The sequence below is a fragment of the Moschus berezovskii genome, chromosome 4 (genome assembly GCF_049115385.1).
Source record: "Moschus berezovskii isolate FMDL1 chromosome 4, NW_MosBer_1.0, whole genome shotgun sequence".
Taxonomy (NCBI): domain Eukaryota; kingdom Metazoa; phylum Chordata; class Mammalia; order Artiodactyla; family Moschidae; genus Moschus; species Moschus berezovskii.
Genome location: NC_142463.1, coordinates 43,577,705 through 43,591,570, shown reverse-complemented (window position 1 = coordinate 43,591,570; position 13,866 = coordinate 43,577,705). Strand labels below are relative to the sequence as shown.

The 13,866-nt window shown below is 42.2% G+C and overlaps 1 protein-coding gene across 3 annotated transcripts in view; it reads right to left on the bottom strand.

The window, feature by feature from the left end:
• The window catches only part of IL12RB2 (interleukin 12 receptor subunit beta 2), a 78,975-nt gene that overhangs the window by 30,207 nt on the left and 34,902 nt on the right, over positions 1-13,866 (bottom strand). For all 3 annotated transcript variants that reach the window (XM_088835374.1, XM_055401489.2, XM_088835375.1), the window contains exon 9: positions 3,452-3,671. In XM_088835374.1, the coding sequence (XP_088691500.1) occupies positions 3,452-3,671 (220 nt within the window). The remainder of the gene's footprint in view (positions 1-3,451; positions 3,672-13,866) is intronic.

Genomic DNA, 13,866 nt, shown 5'->3' with positions numbered 1-13,866 from the left:
TGTTCACACGAAGCCTCCCCTCCATGCCCGTGCTTCTACTTTTCTCTGTTCCTCGAGGGCCCTGTGCACATCTCTCGTCTCACAAATATCCTGTACTGCAGTTTTTTTTTTATACGATTGCCCCTCCCACTGGACAAAATGTTACTGTACTTTTTACCTATTGCTGAACTCCAGTTACCTTATATAGTAATCTCAAAAAATTTTTGTTGAATCAATAATGCAGAGGCCTAATGAATGTGTCATTTTGAGAAGCTGTTTTCAAATCTAAGTACATAAACTGGAATGGGCCCAGAAAATTCAAGACGCTTATATCCTCAAGACCCATCTGCAGTGAGGTTTAAAGAAGTAAGGTGTTTTGACATACTACTTTTTAACAAGAGCAAGATATTAAACAGTGGTAAGATCTTGATCTTCCCCTACAGGATCCCTTTAAAAAATTACATATACAGTGAAGAAGAAAATTTGAGTATAAAAATCACCTGTAATACCACAATGTAGATATGACTTCTGTTAATATTTCCATGTACATTCTTCTAGACTTCTTTACTGTGCTAAAATGTCTATTTGTGTAAATACATATTTTAAATTGCATTATGCCATGTATATTTTTGAAAGCCTACTTTTTCACTCATCATGTGCATCTTTCCACACCAATAAAAACACAGCTACAATATCGCTTTTATGCTGAAGTGGGATTAAGGTGGGTGAAGGTTATGATATATTTAACCAATCCATCCTTTATTATAAAATTTTAGGCTGTTTGTAGTGTTTCATTATTTCAAAACCATTTCAACAAAAAAACCATTTTAAAACCATTCAACAAAAAAGCTTACATTTTTTTTAAGCTCATGCCTTATTATTTGCTGAGGATGCATTTTTAATGGCACAGTTGCCTGGTCAAAAGATACATTCATATTTGAAGATTTTTATGTTACAAATTCCCACATTTCTCTTCAGAAAGTTGTACCAATTCATGAGCTTCCCTAGTGGCTCAACAGTAAAGAAAGTTGTACCAGTTCACACAAAAGTGGCTTTTCCCCAAACTTTCACCAGTATAGGTTATGTTGATGCTACTTACTCTTTTTCATTTTGATTTGATTGCTAAGGTTTTTTTTTTTCTTTCAAAACTTGCATCTCATTGATTGATAGTTAGGCTGAACATATTTTTGTATCTTTATTGTTCCTTTTATTTTTAAAAAAATGTTTGTTTATTTATTTATCTGACTGCCCAGGTCTTAGCTGCAGCATGCAGGATCTTTTAATTGTAGCATGTGGGATCAAGTTCCCTGACTAGGGATCAAACCCTGGCCCCTTCCATTGGAAGAGTGGAATCTCAGCCACTGGATCATGAGGGAAGTCCCTATTCCTTTTAGTTTATATTTATTTTTGAGTTTCCTGTTCATATCCCATTATCTCTTATTTATTTGAAAAGTTATATGTATTTGCCAAAAATCTATCATATACTTTCCCTAAATTTCTCTTTGCATTTTACAGCCTTATTTACAGTGCTTTTTAAGAATTCTTACTTTACTATGCATAAAGTTTAAGCTTTTTTCCCATAGGTAATCCATTTTTTCCTTCAGGTTTTTCTTAGATGCTTTCCCCACATGAGGGAGAGATTACCATTTACCTACCAAATACCCTCTTCTCATCTTCTCTAGCAAGAGAACAATGTGATTCTGAGTCTCCTTTGTAGTTGGGTGTGACCAGGTGACCAGTTAGGGTCAATACTACAAGTGTTGTTGTGTGACCTGGGGCAAAACTCCTCAAGAGTGACAGGTGAGGCTTCTCCCTTCTTTTCTGCTGCCTAGAAGGAGACAGCTGGAGCTCTAGCAGTCATCCTGGACTATGTGGCAGTGGGTGCAGAAGGAAGGAGGCTGGAGTCCTCATGTGTACAGCTGTCACACCAGCCCTGGGCTGTCTACCTCCAAACTTCTCTTCTATAAGAGAATAAGTAAGTCACTATAGTCAAGCCTCTAGAAAGAGCAACTCTTACTCCTAAAAGCAATTCCTAACTCATATGCTGACCCAAGGTTATATCAATGTTTATTTGTATTTTTATCTACTATCTCTACCTTTACAGATATATAACTGAAAAGACTTATAACCAAGATTCAATAGTATATATAAGATGATAATTCTTGGTAGAAGCCCCTTCAAAATAATAATTGCTAGGCTTCCCTGGTGGCTCAGTTGGTAAAGAATCGGCGTGCAATGCAGGAGACCCTGGTTCAATTCCTAGGTCAGGAAGATTTGCTGGAGAAGGGATAGGTGACTCACTCTAGTATATTTGGCTTCCCTGGTGGCTCAGCTGGTAAAGAATCTGTCTTCAATGTTAGAGAACTGGGTTCAATCCCTAGGTTGGGAAGATTCCCTGAAGAAGGGAACAGCTACCCACTCCAGTATTCTGGCCTGGAGAATTCCATGGACTGCAGAGTTGGACACGACTGAGTGACTTTCACTTTCAGACCCCCGTGTGGATAAACTGTTACACTGAATTTTAAGGAAGAATCTATACAGTTTTATTCTATCAGGCATTTTTTGGAAAAAGTTAGGCCAACAATCTTGACTAAAATACTTTTATAATACAGATCTTGAAAATAGTTTTAGTATCTATTTTCTTAACTAATTATCAGCTTTAACCCTGACAAGTTAGTTTTCAGAGGATGTGACTATAAAATATGTCTACCTAGTTGGGAGGTTTTCAATGTAGATAACTGGATACATATCTAAATTTGAATAATAAAGAGCTATAGTATAGCAATATTGTACTACAGTTCCTTATAGCCAGAATTTCATTTTAACACTATTGGTTTTAAAACATGTTTTGACTATAGGTATACTTTTTCTAGAACTTGACAACACATATTACTCTTGCTCATGGAAAAATTAGCAAGATATTAGTGTTCAATTTAATGTAATGAATATTTCCTTAACTAATATTTATTGTTTATATGTGTGTGCACGCTCTCAGTCATGTTCGACTCTTTGTGACCCCATGGACTCCAGTCCACCAGTCTCCTCTGTCCATGAGACTTCCCAAGCAAGAATACTGGAGTGGGTCTCCATTTCCTACTCCAAGGGATTTTCCTGACCCAGGGATCGAACCTGTGCCTTTTACAGTGGCAGGGGGTTTTTCATCAGCTGAACCACCAGGAAAACCCCAAACACCTATTATGTATTTATTAGTCTCTGTATTTAAACTCACAATGACCTGCAATTCAGGTAATATAATCCCTAGTTTAGAGAGGGGGAAATTGAAGCTCAGAGGTGTTAATTCATTTGGACACTCACTGGCTAACAGGAAATTTCACACAGCCTCTGAAACCTGTTAATTTCAAAGTCTAAACTCCTGTGCTGCTCATTCCAGGCCCTGAGCTGGGCCTGAATGAGATAAGAGATTAGGAAGACAGTTGCCTGCAAACAATATTAAAGAAAATTTGGTACTTACCTGCCCCACACAGATCTGTTATGTTAATACGAGTGGGCAGGGAACTGCCTTTCGAGTTAGCTGCAGACACAGCCACAGCCCAGTTCCCAGTTCTGGGAATGACCCAGGTCCAGGAGGTATGTTCTGTGATGTTCTGTAGTGTGATCTTCCCTCCTGCCACCTCCTGCAAGGTAACTTGATAGTGGAGGATTTTTCCTCTTGCTTCCAATAGACTCAGATTCTGCAACAAAATACATTTACATACTGTGTACTCTCAGACAAGGTCACTGGATGCTCTATGCTAGGACCTCATGACTGCCTGCAGCAGGCAGCTTACACTAGAGTGATCTTTTTATTTACATCTTTTCATTTCTTCCACCACACACTTTTACGCTCCGTCAAACCCTACCACTTATAGAAAAAAAAATCAGGTAACATTTTTTAAAACTTAATTCTTAAAGAATTGTTTGGGAACAATCCCAGAAAGTAAGTATAAAACTAATTCTTTGTATTGTAACACTGTTAGAACAAGGACCATGAGAAACAGAAGCACTGGAAATGGAAGAGCTGCCCAAGCCTGTGCTGGCAGTGCCTGTCCCTGCCTAGTGCAGGGAGAGAAAAGCACTGCTCACCAGACGTACGCGCCACAGTTTTCTTGGCAAGGCTCTTCCTTCCATGGGGTGTGGGGTGGCCTCAAGATGCTGAAACGCACACCTTAGGGTTGGCAAATGTCCCTTTCTCTGGCTTCCTGCTGCTAAGCCATCTTTTAATAATTTTGTTTCCTATGTCTTCTATCTGTCAGGAGAGGCTGGGTTAACATGAATATGTGCTTCATTTAGAATTTGTATCTTCTACTTTAAGTGAAAAAACTGGCCTTCTGATTATAATTTGGCTTCTGAAAGAATTAGCATGCTGCGAGAGGATGCTCCTATCTGCTGACTCAGGCCTTCTGGTTAGCCCAACAGCTGCAATTCTCACTATAAATTAATGCATGAACATCCAGCTTTTTTATATTTCAGGCTCTTGGAGCTTGAATGATGCAGGTCATGTCCTAGGTGCCTTTCTGGATCCACAAGGGCCAAGACGAGATCATAAAACATGGTCAATGCAATGGGTGAATGCCATGTGGCTGGGGGCATTTTGGGGTGCATGTTCAGCCTTTCCCTATAAGACATCCTGTGTCCTGGCAAGAACCAACAAAGTTTTGGTGGGGCAAGTGTCCATCACAGCTGATCTTGTTTGGATTAAAACAAGTGAGTGCTTTTGACATTGTGATGTTCTGAACTGTTATTAATAAACATGCCCTTGGCCACAGAAGGAAAAAAAAGATAAATTAAAGCAAAAGCTGGGTAGGGAAGACCATTCCCTCAGTTCTCTCTTACTCCATCCTTCCCTACCTGTCTTTTTGATAGCTCCAGAGGGTAGCACCCAAATGTACTTCCCAAGGGTTGGTGCTCACAAAGCTCCCCATTCTTGCCAGGGACCCAGGAGGCAAATAGGGAAACAGTCTCTATTATGGCCCTCTCATTGTCCTTCATAGACACCTTGGCAATCTCATGCAATCCAATGGTAGAATGCTAACAGAAGGGGGGAAATGTTGAGTCCTCCTGGGTCCAACGAACCTATGTAGTGACTGCTGTGGAAATCTATCTGATCCCAGTGATCTGGTAAGCAGAGGTGTGGGTTGATGAGTGAAGGAGGGCAGCGAAGGGCCTGGACCTATCTTGCATTTTCTCTTCAGATCCCATATTTTTGAGCTGCAAATATCAGTGAGAATGTGAAGATGGGGCCAACAAGTTAGACAAATGAACGTGGTATCCCTTGACTTATGCTTGTATAAAATGTCAAACTCAAGTTTGGGGATACAGGTTAACATCAATCAGTTAACTAATCTCCTCAACCAAACTGGAAAATGGACCTAACTTGTCTAGCAGGGTCCATAGAATAAAAGATTCAGTGAGTTCAATGAGCCAGTGGGGAAACAAGTATTTAGCCAGCAGGGCAGTCAGTCTCCTGAAGCACCTGAAAACAGTGTGATTAGGTTAGTTAAAAAAATTAGGTAACATCAAGTTTGCAAATCATGTACATAATCCATCACCCGTGGATTACACCTGGCTCTGAGGGAACGGAATAACAACCGAATTAAATAATGGAATAATTATTCCAGTTATAATAATAGCTGGAATAGAATAATACCAGAAGAACAGAACTGGAGGGGATTCTCCAGATGAACAATTAATTCAGTGTTTCGTTTTATCAACGGAGGAAACTAAGTCCCAGGGACACGAGATGATTTGCTTAAGGCCACCCAAGAGACAGATGGAGGAGCTGAGAGTGGAATCAAGGGCTCCCGACCTCTGGACTCATGGCCCCTCTACTCTGACTCGCTACTCCTTCTGTTGGCAAGCCTGAGACAGTTGGTGAGTACAGGCGCCGTACTGCATAGTTGGGTCCTCAGTCCCCCTTCTGGCCTCTGTAATTGTGCGGCTGTGGTATGCTCTGATGTGGAACATCAATAGTGGGCACGAGGCTGGTAATTTGGGGAGGGTGGAGATCCAGAATTCTTTCTCCAGAGCTGACAGGCTCTGAGTCAGAAGGGGACAAGTTCTGAAACAAAAAGCACCGTGACCTGAGGAGCCAGCTGGGTCTTTTCAGATAAACTTATTTTTTCCCCTAGTGTTTATTTGGGTGGGTGAGAAGGGGGAATCTATCATCTATTGGGCCATACCATGAGTCAGGAGCTCTACAACAAGTGTCACATTTATTCTTTATAACTCCCCATTCTGATGAGGGTGCTAAAGCTCAAGAGAGGTTAAGAAATGAACTCGTCCCCATAGTAATGTGAGATTTTAGTGCGCCCCCTGGTGGATGTGAGAGATGAAGGCGATACTCCTATTGAGCCTGGGGTCCCTGTGAATATCACAAAGACGGTACTTCTTGTCCCTTCTTGGACAGTGCTAAGAGCAGATTTCAGCCAGTGATATTACTGTCGTCACCTTCTTCTACTGGAGAGAATATACTAAAAAGAAAAATTTGTCCACTGCTTCTCTCCCTTCAGTTTTCTTTCTGCTCTGTCCTGTGGAAAATGAACTAAACTTAGTGAACTTAGCCTTTCTGACTTTGGTTTGTCCAAGAAGCAAGGAGTGAACAGCTCCTTATAAACCATTATAATAATTCTGCTCCCTGAAAAGGCTTTCAAAAATAACTTGGTGAATGCAATCCAAGAAAGCACAAAGTCTGATGCATTTCAGAATGCACTGCCCCGTTTCTGTTTTGAATTGTATTATAGGAAAGGTGTTTCTGTGAACTGATAAAGCATTTCCTCTTAGGACTTAAAAAAAAAATACTGTACTGACAATAAAGTAATATTTTACTTCTGAATTTCTCTTGAGGCAAAAAATAACTTTAAAAACTGTTAAGAGTTTAGCCTCAAAGAAGAGAGCCTGTAATCAAGACCCCTTGGAAAGCTGGGGAGTTTGAACACTTGCTAATCACAGCTTTATCTGTGAAGATTTTTTTTCCTTTTGGGTTCTGGAACACTGCTGACTTGGTTCTTGTTATTAGGACAGACCTTTGACTTTTCTTTTCCACCACTTAGCAGCTGTGTGACCTTGGGCAAGCTATTTCAACTCTCTGAGCCTCAGTTTCCTCACGTGTAAAATGAGGATAATTCTTTGTGCAGCACAGGTGTATTGGAGGACTCAATGACCTAAGGGAAGCAGACTGTTTCAAAAGAGTGTTTGGTGCATGACAGATGTGAAGACACTTGGTGGATATTCTTTACTCACTCTAATATAAAAATCATCGTGATTGGCACTTTACCCTTATGGCTCTTCTATAAATCCTCTATTATTCTTAACCTGGTTTATACCACAGCTCTCTGTGGAAGTCTCACCAATATCATACAGTTGATTACAAAGTATACATACCATTTGTGGGTTTAAGCCTGAATACCTTGACTTTTCAACTTACGACTGCCTTCAGCAACCGTAGTTCAAAGTAAAGACAGTCTTCACCTGGAAGTTTTAAAAATCATTGTACTGGAAATTTCTATCTGTGGATCTATTTTCCGCATTAGCCTGTCAGTTCATTTTTGCATCCTCAGTGTCATGCACAGCGTTTGCCTCCTGACAATGACCTTGCAAACACTTTTCACAATTCTTTTCTTTAGTTTCATATCAATCTCATGTAGTATATGCTATTATTATCCACACTGTGCTCATAAGGCTCAGAGAAGTTGAGCACCATGCTCAAGGATGCATAGTCAGCAAGTGGTAAAGCTGGAACTTGAACCAGGTGGCACAGCCTCTCTACCTGGAGGATGAAGTCTTAAACTGCTGTCACGCTGGCACTTGGACATTCCCCAGGTGTTAAGTTACTCTGAACTGATTTACCTTCTGGCAGCTACCCTGGCATAATGATTTCTATCTTGTTTTATAGCTGGAAAGCAGCAAAATAATGGAAACTTTTTAAGTGTAAGCTTTAACTCCCCTTGCATCTGTGTTTTCTATGTTCTGTTAATTCTCTACTGCTTACTCTTATCTTTGTCACTGACCACATTCTTCTATCCAACCCAAATTCCCTGCATTGCAGCTGGTATAGCATGTGTGACCAGCAAGCAAGGGAAAGCAACCTGTTCTGTCTGAAAGTATCTGCAGCAATTCTGTGCCAGCCTGTGTTGGGACAGGGCTGGGAAAGGGAAGGAGACAGAGTTGAATACCTCAACAAAACTGATCTTCCCATCTGCTGCTTTTGTATTTAAATATTGATTCTGATGTTGCATACCTCCTATAATTATATAAGACTCCTGGCAGCCAGTCTTCCCTGGGGATTTACAATAGACCTTTGTCCTCCATCAATATAAACCAGGTTACAAATAATACTTTCTGCTTTTATTGAATCCCTTTCATATGAGGAGGCCAAAGAATTCATGGCTTCAGTGCAATGTGATACAGGCTGCAACACGTCATTCACCAAAGACAAAAGACAGGGAGAAAGAAACCAAGTGAGTGTACTAAACAAGCTGCTTCTGGTCTCAGCTGTCTCTCTGAAGCTGTGCTGTTAACTAGTATGGGGCTGGCCCTTTTCTCTTTCTCCTTGTCTTCTATGGTTTGAGGGTAGCTATTTATCAAAACGAATTACTTCTTTTAACAAGTGAATCTTTTCCCCGCTCAATCTTTTCCCAGCTTTCGGAAACAAGCGTTTCCCCATCTCTCCTGTCTTGCTTGTCAAGGCTTAGGAACCTTGCTCACTACAGGAGGGAGCCATGTAGCCTATTCTGACCTAGGATGGGGTGCCATCTGGAGGGTGAGCTCTTGGCCTCTGTGCCATACTGGCACTTAATAGACACGTGCATGCGTGCGTGCTCAGTTGCTCCAGTCGTGTCTGACTCTGCGACCCTATGGACTGTAGCCCGCCAGGCTCCTCTGTCCCTGGGATTCTCCAGGCAAGAATATTGGAGTGAGTTACCATGTCCTTCCCTGGGGATCAAACCCGAGTCTCCTGCATTGGCAGGTGGATTCTTTACCACTGGGCCATCAGAGAAGCCCCAAGATAGCTCATTAGTAACTTTTAAATTGATTACATGTTGAAATGATAACATTTCCAATAAACCTGTGTTAAGTAATACGTATTATTAAAATTAACTCCACCAGTTTTTTTAATGTCCTAAAATGTGGCTACGAGAAAGTCTGAAATTACACATAGGGCTTGCATCTGTGGCTTGCTTTATACGGGGTTGGCCAAAAAAGTTTGTTCAGGTTTTTGTGCCCTCTTATGCTGAATGAACTTTTTGGCCAACCCAATATTTCTATGGGATAGCACTCCACTGATGTGATTCTTTACATGCCAAAGCCATGTCCCCCTGAGGTCTTCCCGGCCAATGTTCTCCCACCCTTGTCCTGACTGATTTGTTCTGGGGAGCTCCAATATTACCTTCTTTTATTTTTTTAAGTCAGAAAACTGTAATAACACCTGGACAGAATCAATATAAACAATTTAAGGGGAAGTTTATACATTATATTTCCTAAGACTTTTAAATATTCCAAAAGATTTTATCCTTAAAACTCAGTTTAAACAAACAAAAACTTCACCCTATTTAATCCTCAGCAACTAGACTGCTGACTGATTTTACCCACACCTCCAAATCCTTTCAACCAAATAAACTAACAAGCAGACGCTCACATGGATTCTGACTGTAGGCCTATCTTTCCATGTGTGGACCCTCCCGTCCCTTGCGTCTTCCTGACTGTCTCTTTAACTGCAGTGACTCACTGCCTGAGCTTCACTTCGGTCTATGGTTCACAAAGTTAGTCAGCTGCACAGAGAATGGAAGATGCTGAAACCGCCAGTATCACCTTCTGAAAGGTCCTCTCTGACTCCTCACCCCTCCCCTCCCTGGTCATAGTCCCCTCAGCTGAACCTTGAACTCCTTCTTAACACTTCAAGACCCTCAACATCCCCTCTGCATTGCTGTCCTCCTCTGCTGGACCGTGAGCTCAAGGACACAGAGCCTGCACCTGGCTTGTTCACGTCCATGTCCCTGCATACAACATGGTCTCTAGGCCTAAAGAGGGGCTTTAATGTACTTATTTGCTTGGATGAACAAACGAGGGAGTGAGCGAATGAAGAAGGGGATTCAGCTCCATCTGCACACAGACATCTCTCTTCTAGACCCATGGTCTAAACCTGAACTTCAGGAAGTTTATGATTAGCCATGCTCCAGACAGTGAGAGGACTCTGAAGAAACCGACAGAGGAAACTGGAAAGGGTAATGTGGCTTCACCCCACTGTCACATCTTTTCATACATCATCCATATATATATTCAAAGTGATTTTCTTCTTAAAGGATGGAAGCTGAATTAACTGAAGGAAAAGTGCTGGAATCACAGATGGAAATAACTGGTCAAGGCAAAGAAAATGATGTGAAAGTGTGTGCAGAAGGGGATGTTGAGAGAATGTGAGGGAAAGCATTGGTGACCCCTTGTGAGGGGCTCTCATTCGACACTGGGGCTGTTGGCTGTTTCTAACACCGCATTTACTCTTTTGACAATACCCCAGTGTTTCTGCTTTATTCATAGAGTAGGTTCAACTTTTTGGCTTCAACATAGAAAGTACTTTTTCTCTTAAAAGCAACTATGGGGACTTCCTTGGTGGTCCAGCAGTTAGGACTCCGTGCTTTTACTGCAAGTTCAATCCCTGGTTGAGGAGCTAAGATCTCACAAGCCGTGTGGTGTAACCAAAAATTTAAAAAAAAAAAAAAAAAAAACTATGGCAAAAAACAGTACAGAATATTTTTGAGGAAATGTAGCTTTTAGGAGAAACCAAGGTGTGGGAAAATGAGGAACCACATAGGAATCAGAACAACAGTGGACTCCTCAACACACTCACACTCACATTCACAAATAGACACACATGTAGAGGCTCACATTCACATCCACCCCCCACACTCACAGACCCACACATATTCACCCACACTCACACCCACGTACACCCCACACCCCCATCTTCCACACACTCACACCTTTACACTCACTGCAATGGTGATTCACACATTGGAACTTCACACCTATGTGATGGTGTCAGGAGGTGGGGCCTCTGTGAGTTGATTAGGTCATAAGGGTGGAGCCCCCATGGATGGGATCAGCACTGTCTGAGACCCCGGACAGCTGTCTAGCCCCTTCCACCATGTCACCATGTGAAGACACAAGAGAAGTCTGCGACCCAGAAGAGGGCCCTTCCCTAACCATGCTGGCAGCCAGGTCTCAGACTTCCAGCATCCAGAACAGTGAGAAATTGATCTCTGCTATTTACAAGCCCCCGAACTATGGTATTTTATTAGCTGTGACTAAGACACTCACATACATGCACAGCAAACATGCCTGCGCACTCACACACGTCCTCATATCTACACACCCACACAATCAGATCCCTCCCACAAATACAAAATTCACATGCTTTCATACACGTTTACACTCACACACATGCAACACACATGCAGACACACCACTCCAGACACGACACTCACACATCCTCACCACGGACCCGTCTCCCCTCCCTCCACCCCCCCGCCCCCACCCTCCACACACACCTGGGCTGCATCAAGTGGTTCTCCTCTAGTGTAAACATACTAGAGAAATGAAAGGTCATCTCTCATTTCCCCAGCCGCAAGAGAAACGTGCTCTCTCTGTGTTCACAGGCTGATGGGGTTTTACTTGGGGCTTCCTTTGGTGCTGAAGCCCTGAATTCCCCTCTGCAGTGGCGGGGTGTCCCTTTCATTGGGTTTCCCAGTATTGATCAAAGTTAGAAAAGAAAAATCACCCACCACACGCATGTCTTCGCTTCCCTTCCCCAGTGAGGTCTGACGGCCCCACCACAAAGCACCTGATCTGGGTGCAGGCTGTTCTGAGGTTTTGATGAGTTCCTCTTGTCACAGCACTGCCCTGTCAGCTCCCAATCCTTCCTGAGAGCGGCAAGAGGAATCCCCACTCAGAGGAATGGGAGAGGGGTGGTTCCAAACAGCAGGGCAGTATTCCCCCCAGGATGGGCTCCCAGCAGCAGGCACCACATTACAGAAATCCTTGTGGGAAATCACTTCCCCTCCCCAGACTGCAGTTTCTGTGTTTGTAAAATGATTGCTGGAACTGCATGCTGCTTAAATGCCCTTTGGCCCTAGAGGTCTGGGATTCGTGGTTCTGGGGCTCAGAGCAGAACCACTCATCTCAGTAACTCTGGTCAGGGTTTAATTGCCACTTCCTGTAGGGCCATTGAAAAAATCCAGGATTCAACAGAAAAGGACTAAGTCCTGTGTGTGCATGTGCTAAGTCACTTCAGTTGTGTCTGACTCTGTGTGAATCTATGAGCTGTAGCCTACTGGGCTCCTCTGTCCATGGAACTCTCCAGGCAAGAAAATTGGAATGGGTTGCCATTTCCTTCTCCAGGGGAATCTTCCCAATCCAGCGTTCAGAACCCAAAATCTCTTATGTTTCCTGCATTGGCAGGAGGGTTCTTTACCACTAGCGCCACCTGGGAAGGACTAGGGACTAAGGCCTGTACAACCCTGTAAAACAAGGCTGGCTCCAACTCTCCTTTTTCGCTGAAGGTTTTGAAGGTGCCCTTTCATGACCACCATCTAGCACAAGCTTGTAGAAGATTCAAGTTTTTACATTTTTGGTTTCTTATTCAAATCCGTTCCAGTCCAAAAGATCTTTCTTGGGCCCACAATTTTGGCTCTACAATAGAAAACCTTTCTAACTTATAGACAAGAGATGCCATCAAGGTGGGCTGTCTCCAGAGCAGTTCTTCCTGTCCCAGAAGGTCCCAGCAGAGACATCTGTCTGTCCTGGCTAGACTAGGAGCAATGTTCATGAGAGACAGGGTGGAACAGAAGAGTTTTAAAGCCTTTTTGAATTTCAAGACTTCATTTTAGAACCTAAAGCTTTGTAAGAAACAGGGACAAGATTAAGATGAGCAGCAGAGAGGAATCCGCATATGGAAGTTTGTTAAACATTACCTGTTGACTAACAAATCGTTATTTTGACTTTGCTCTGAGGCTGGTTTCAGGGTGCCCTGCTTACGCCTGTTCTAAATGCTCTTTGTGACAGAAAGAAACACAGGTCTAGCACTGGGTATGTTGCTTACACTATTATGATAAAACTCATGCTGCAGTACCATCTAATTTTTCCTTGGCAGCCCCAGTGATTTTTCTAGGTTTGCACCTTCTCATTTACTTGTGCCTCCACCCCCCACTGCAGGTACTTTGATCATTACCCTCATTCTACCATGAGAAACCCCAGAGTTGAGAGGAATGAAATGGGACCAGAGCAGCTTATTTTCAGATAACTGTAAAGGACATTTTTGGAGAAGGGATCTTTACGGGATGAAGAATTTGCATTTTAACCAGTTGCTTACTTGTGAAAATGAAAAGCAACAGCCAGGAACTGAGCTAGGTTCTTCTATACTATTTACAAATTTATGGTTGCTCTAAATGCCTTGCTTTCAGAATAATCTTGCTATTAAAAATTCATTTTTTAAGATAAAATTTAAGCTGCAGTTTTAGTTTCAAAATGAAGAACTTGATTATGACTCACCAAGCTATTTACAGTCGTCTCCTTTTATACCAGAGATTTTATGTGTGAGAGAGAGAAAGGGAAAGAGGGAGAAAGAGCTCATTTCTTAAAATTGAAGAAGACTGTCATTATCAAAATCGATCATGCTAACCCCATCAGAGGACTTTATTCCTCTGACTTCTGGTTTCATGCTTGTCAGCTGCATAATTCCAAAACTGTTTATTTACCCTTAACTGGAAGACATGTCGTAAAAAGGACATAGGTTTTGAGAAATAAAACCTCTTCTTATAAACACACCAATCAGTAGCTCAATTCAAACAGTATATATATTTTTGGGGGCAAAATGAGTCATACTGTAGCAGAAAGAGC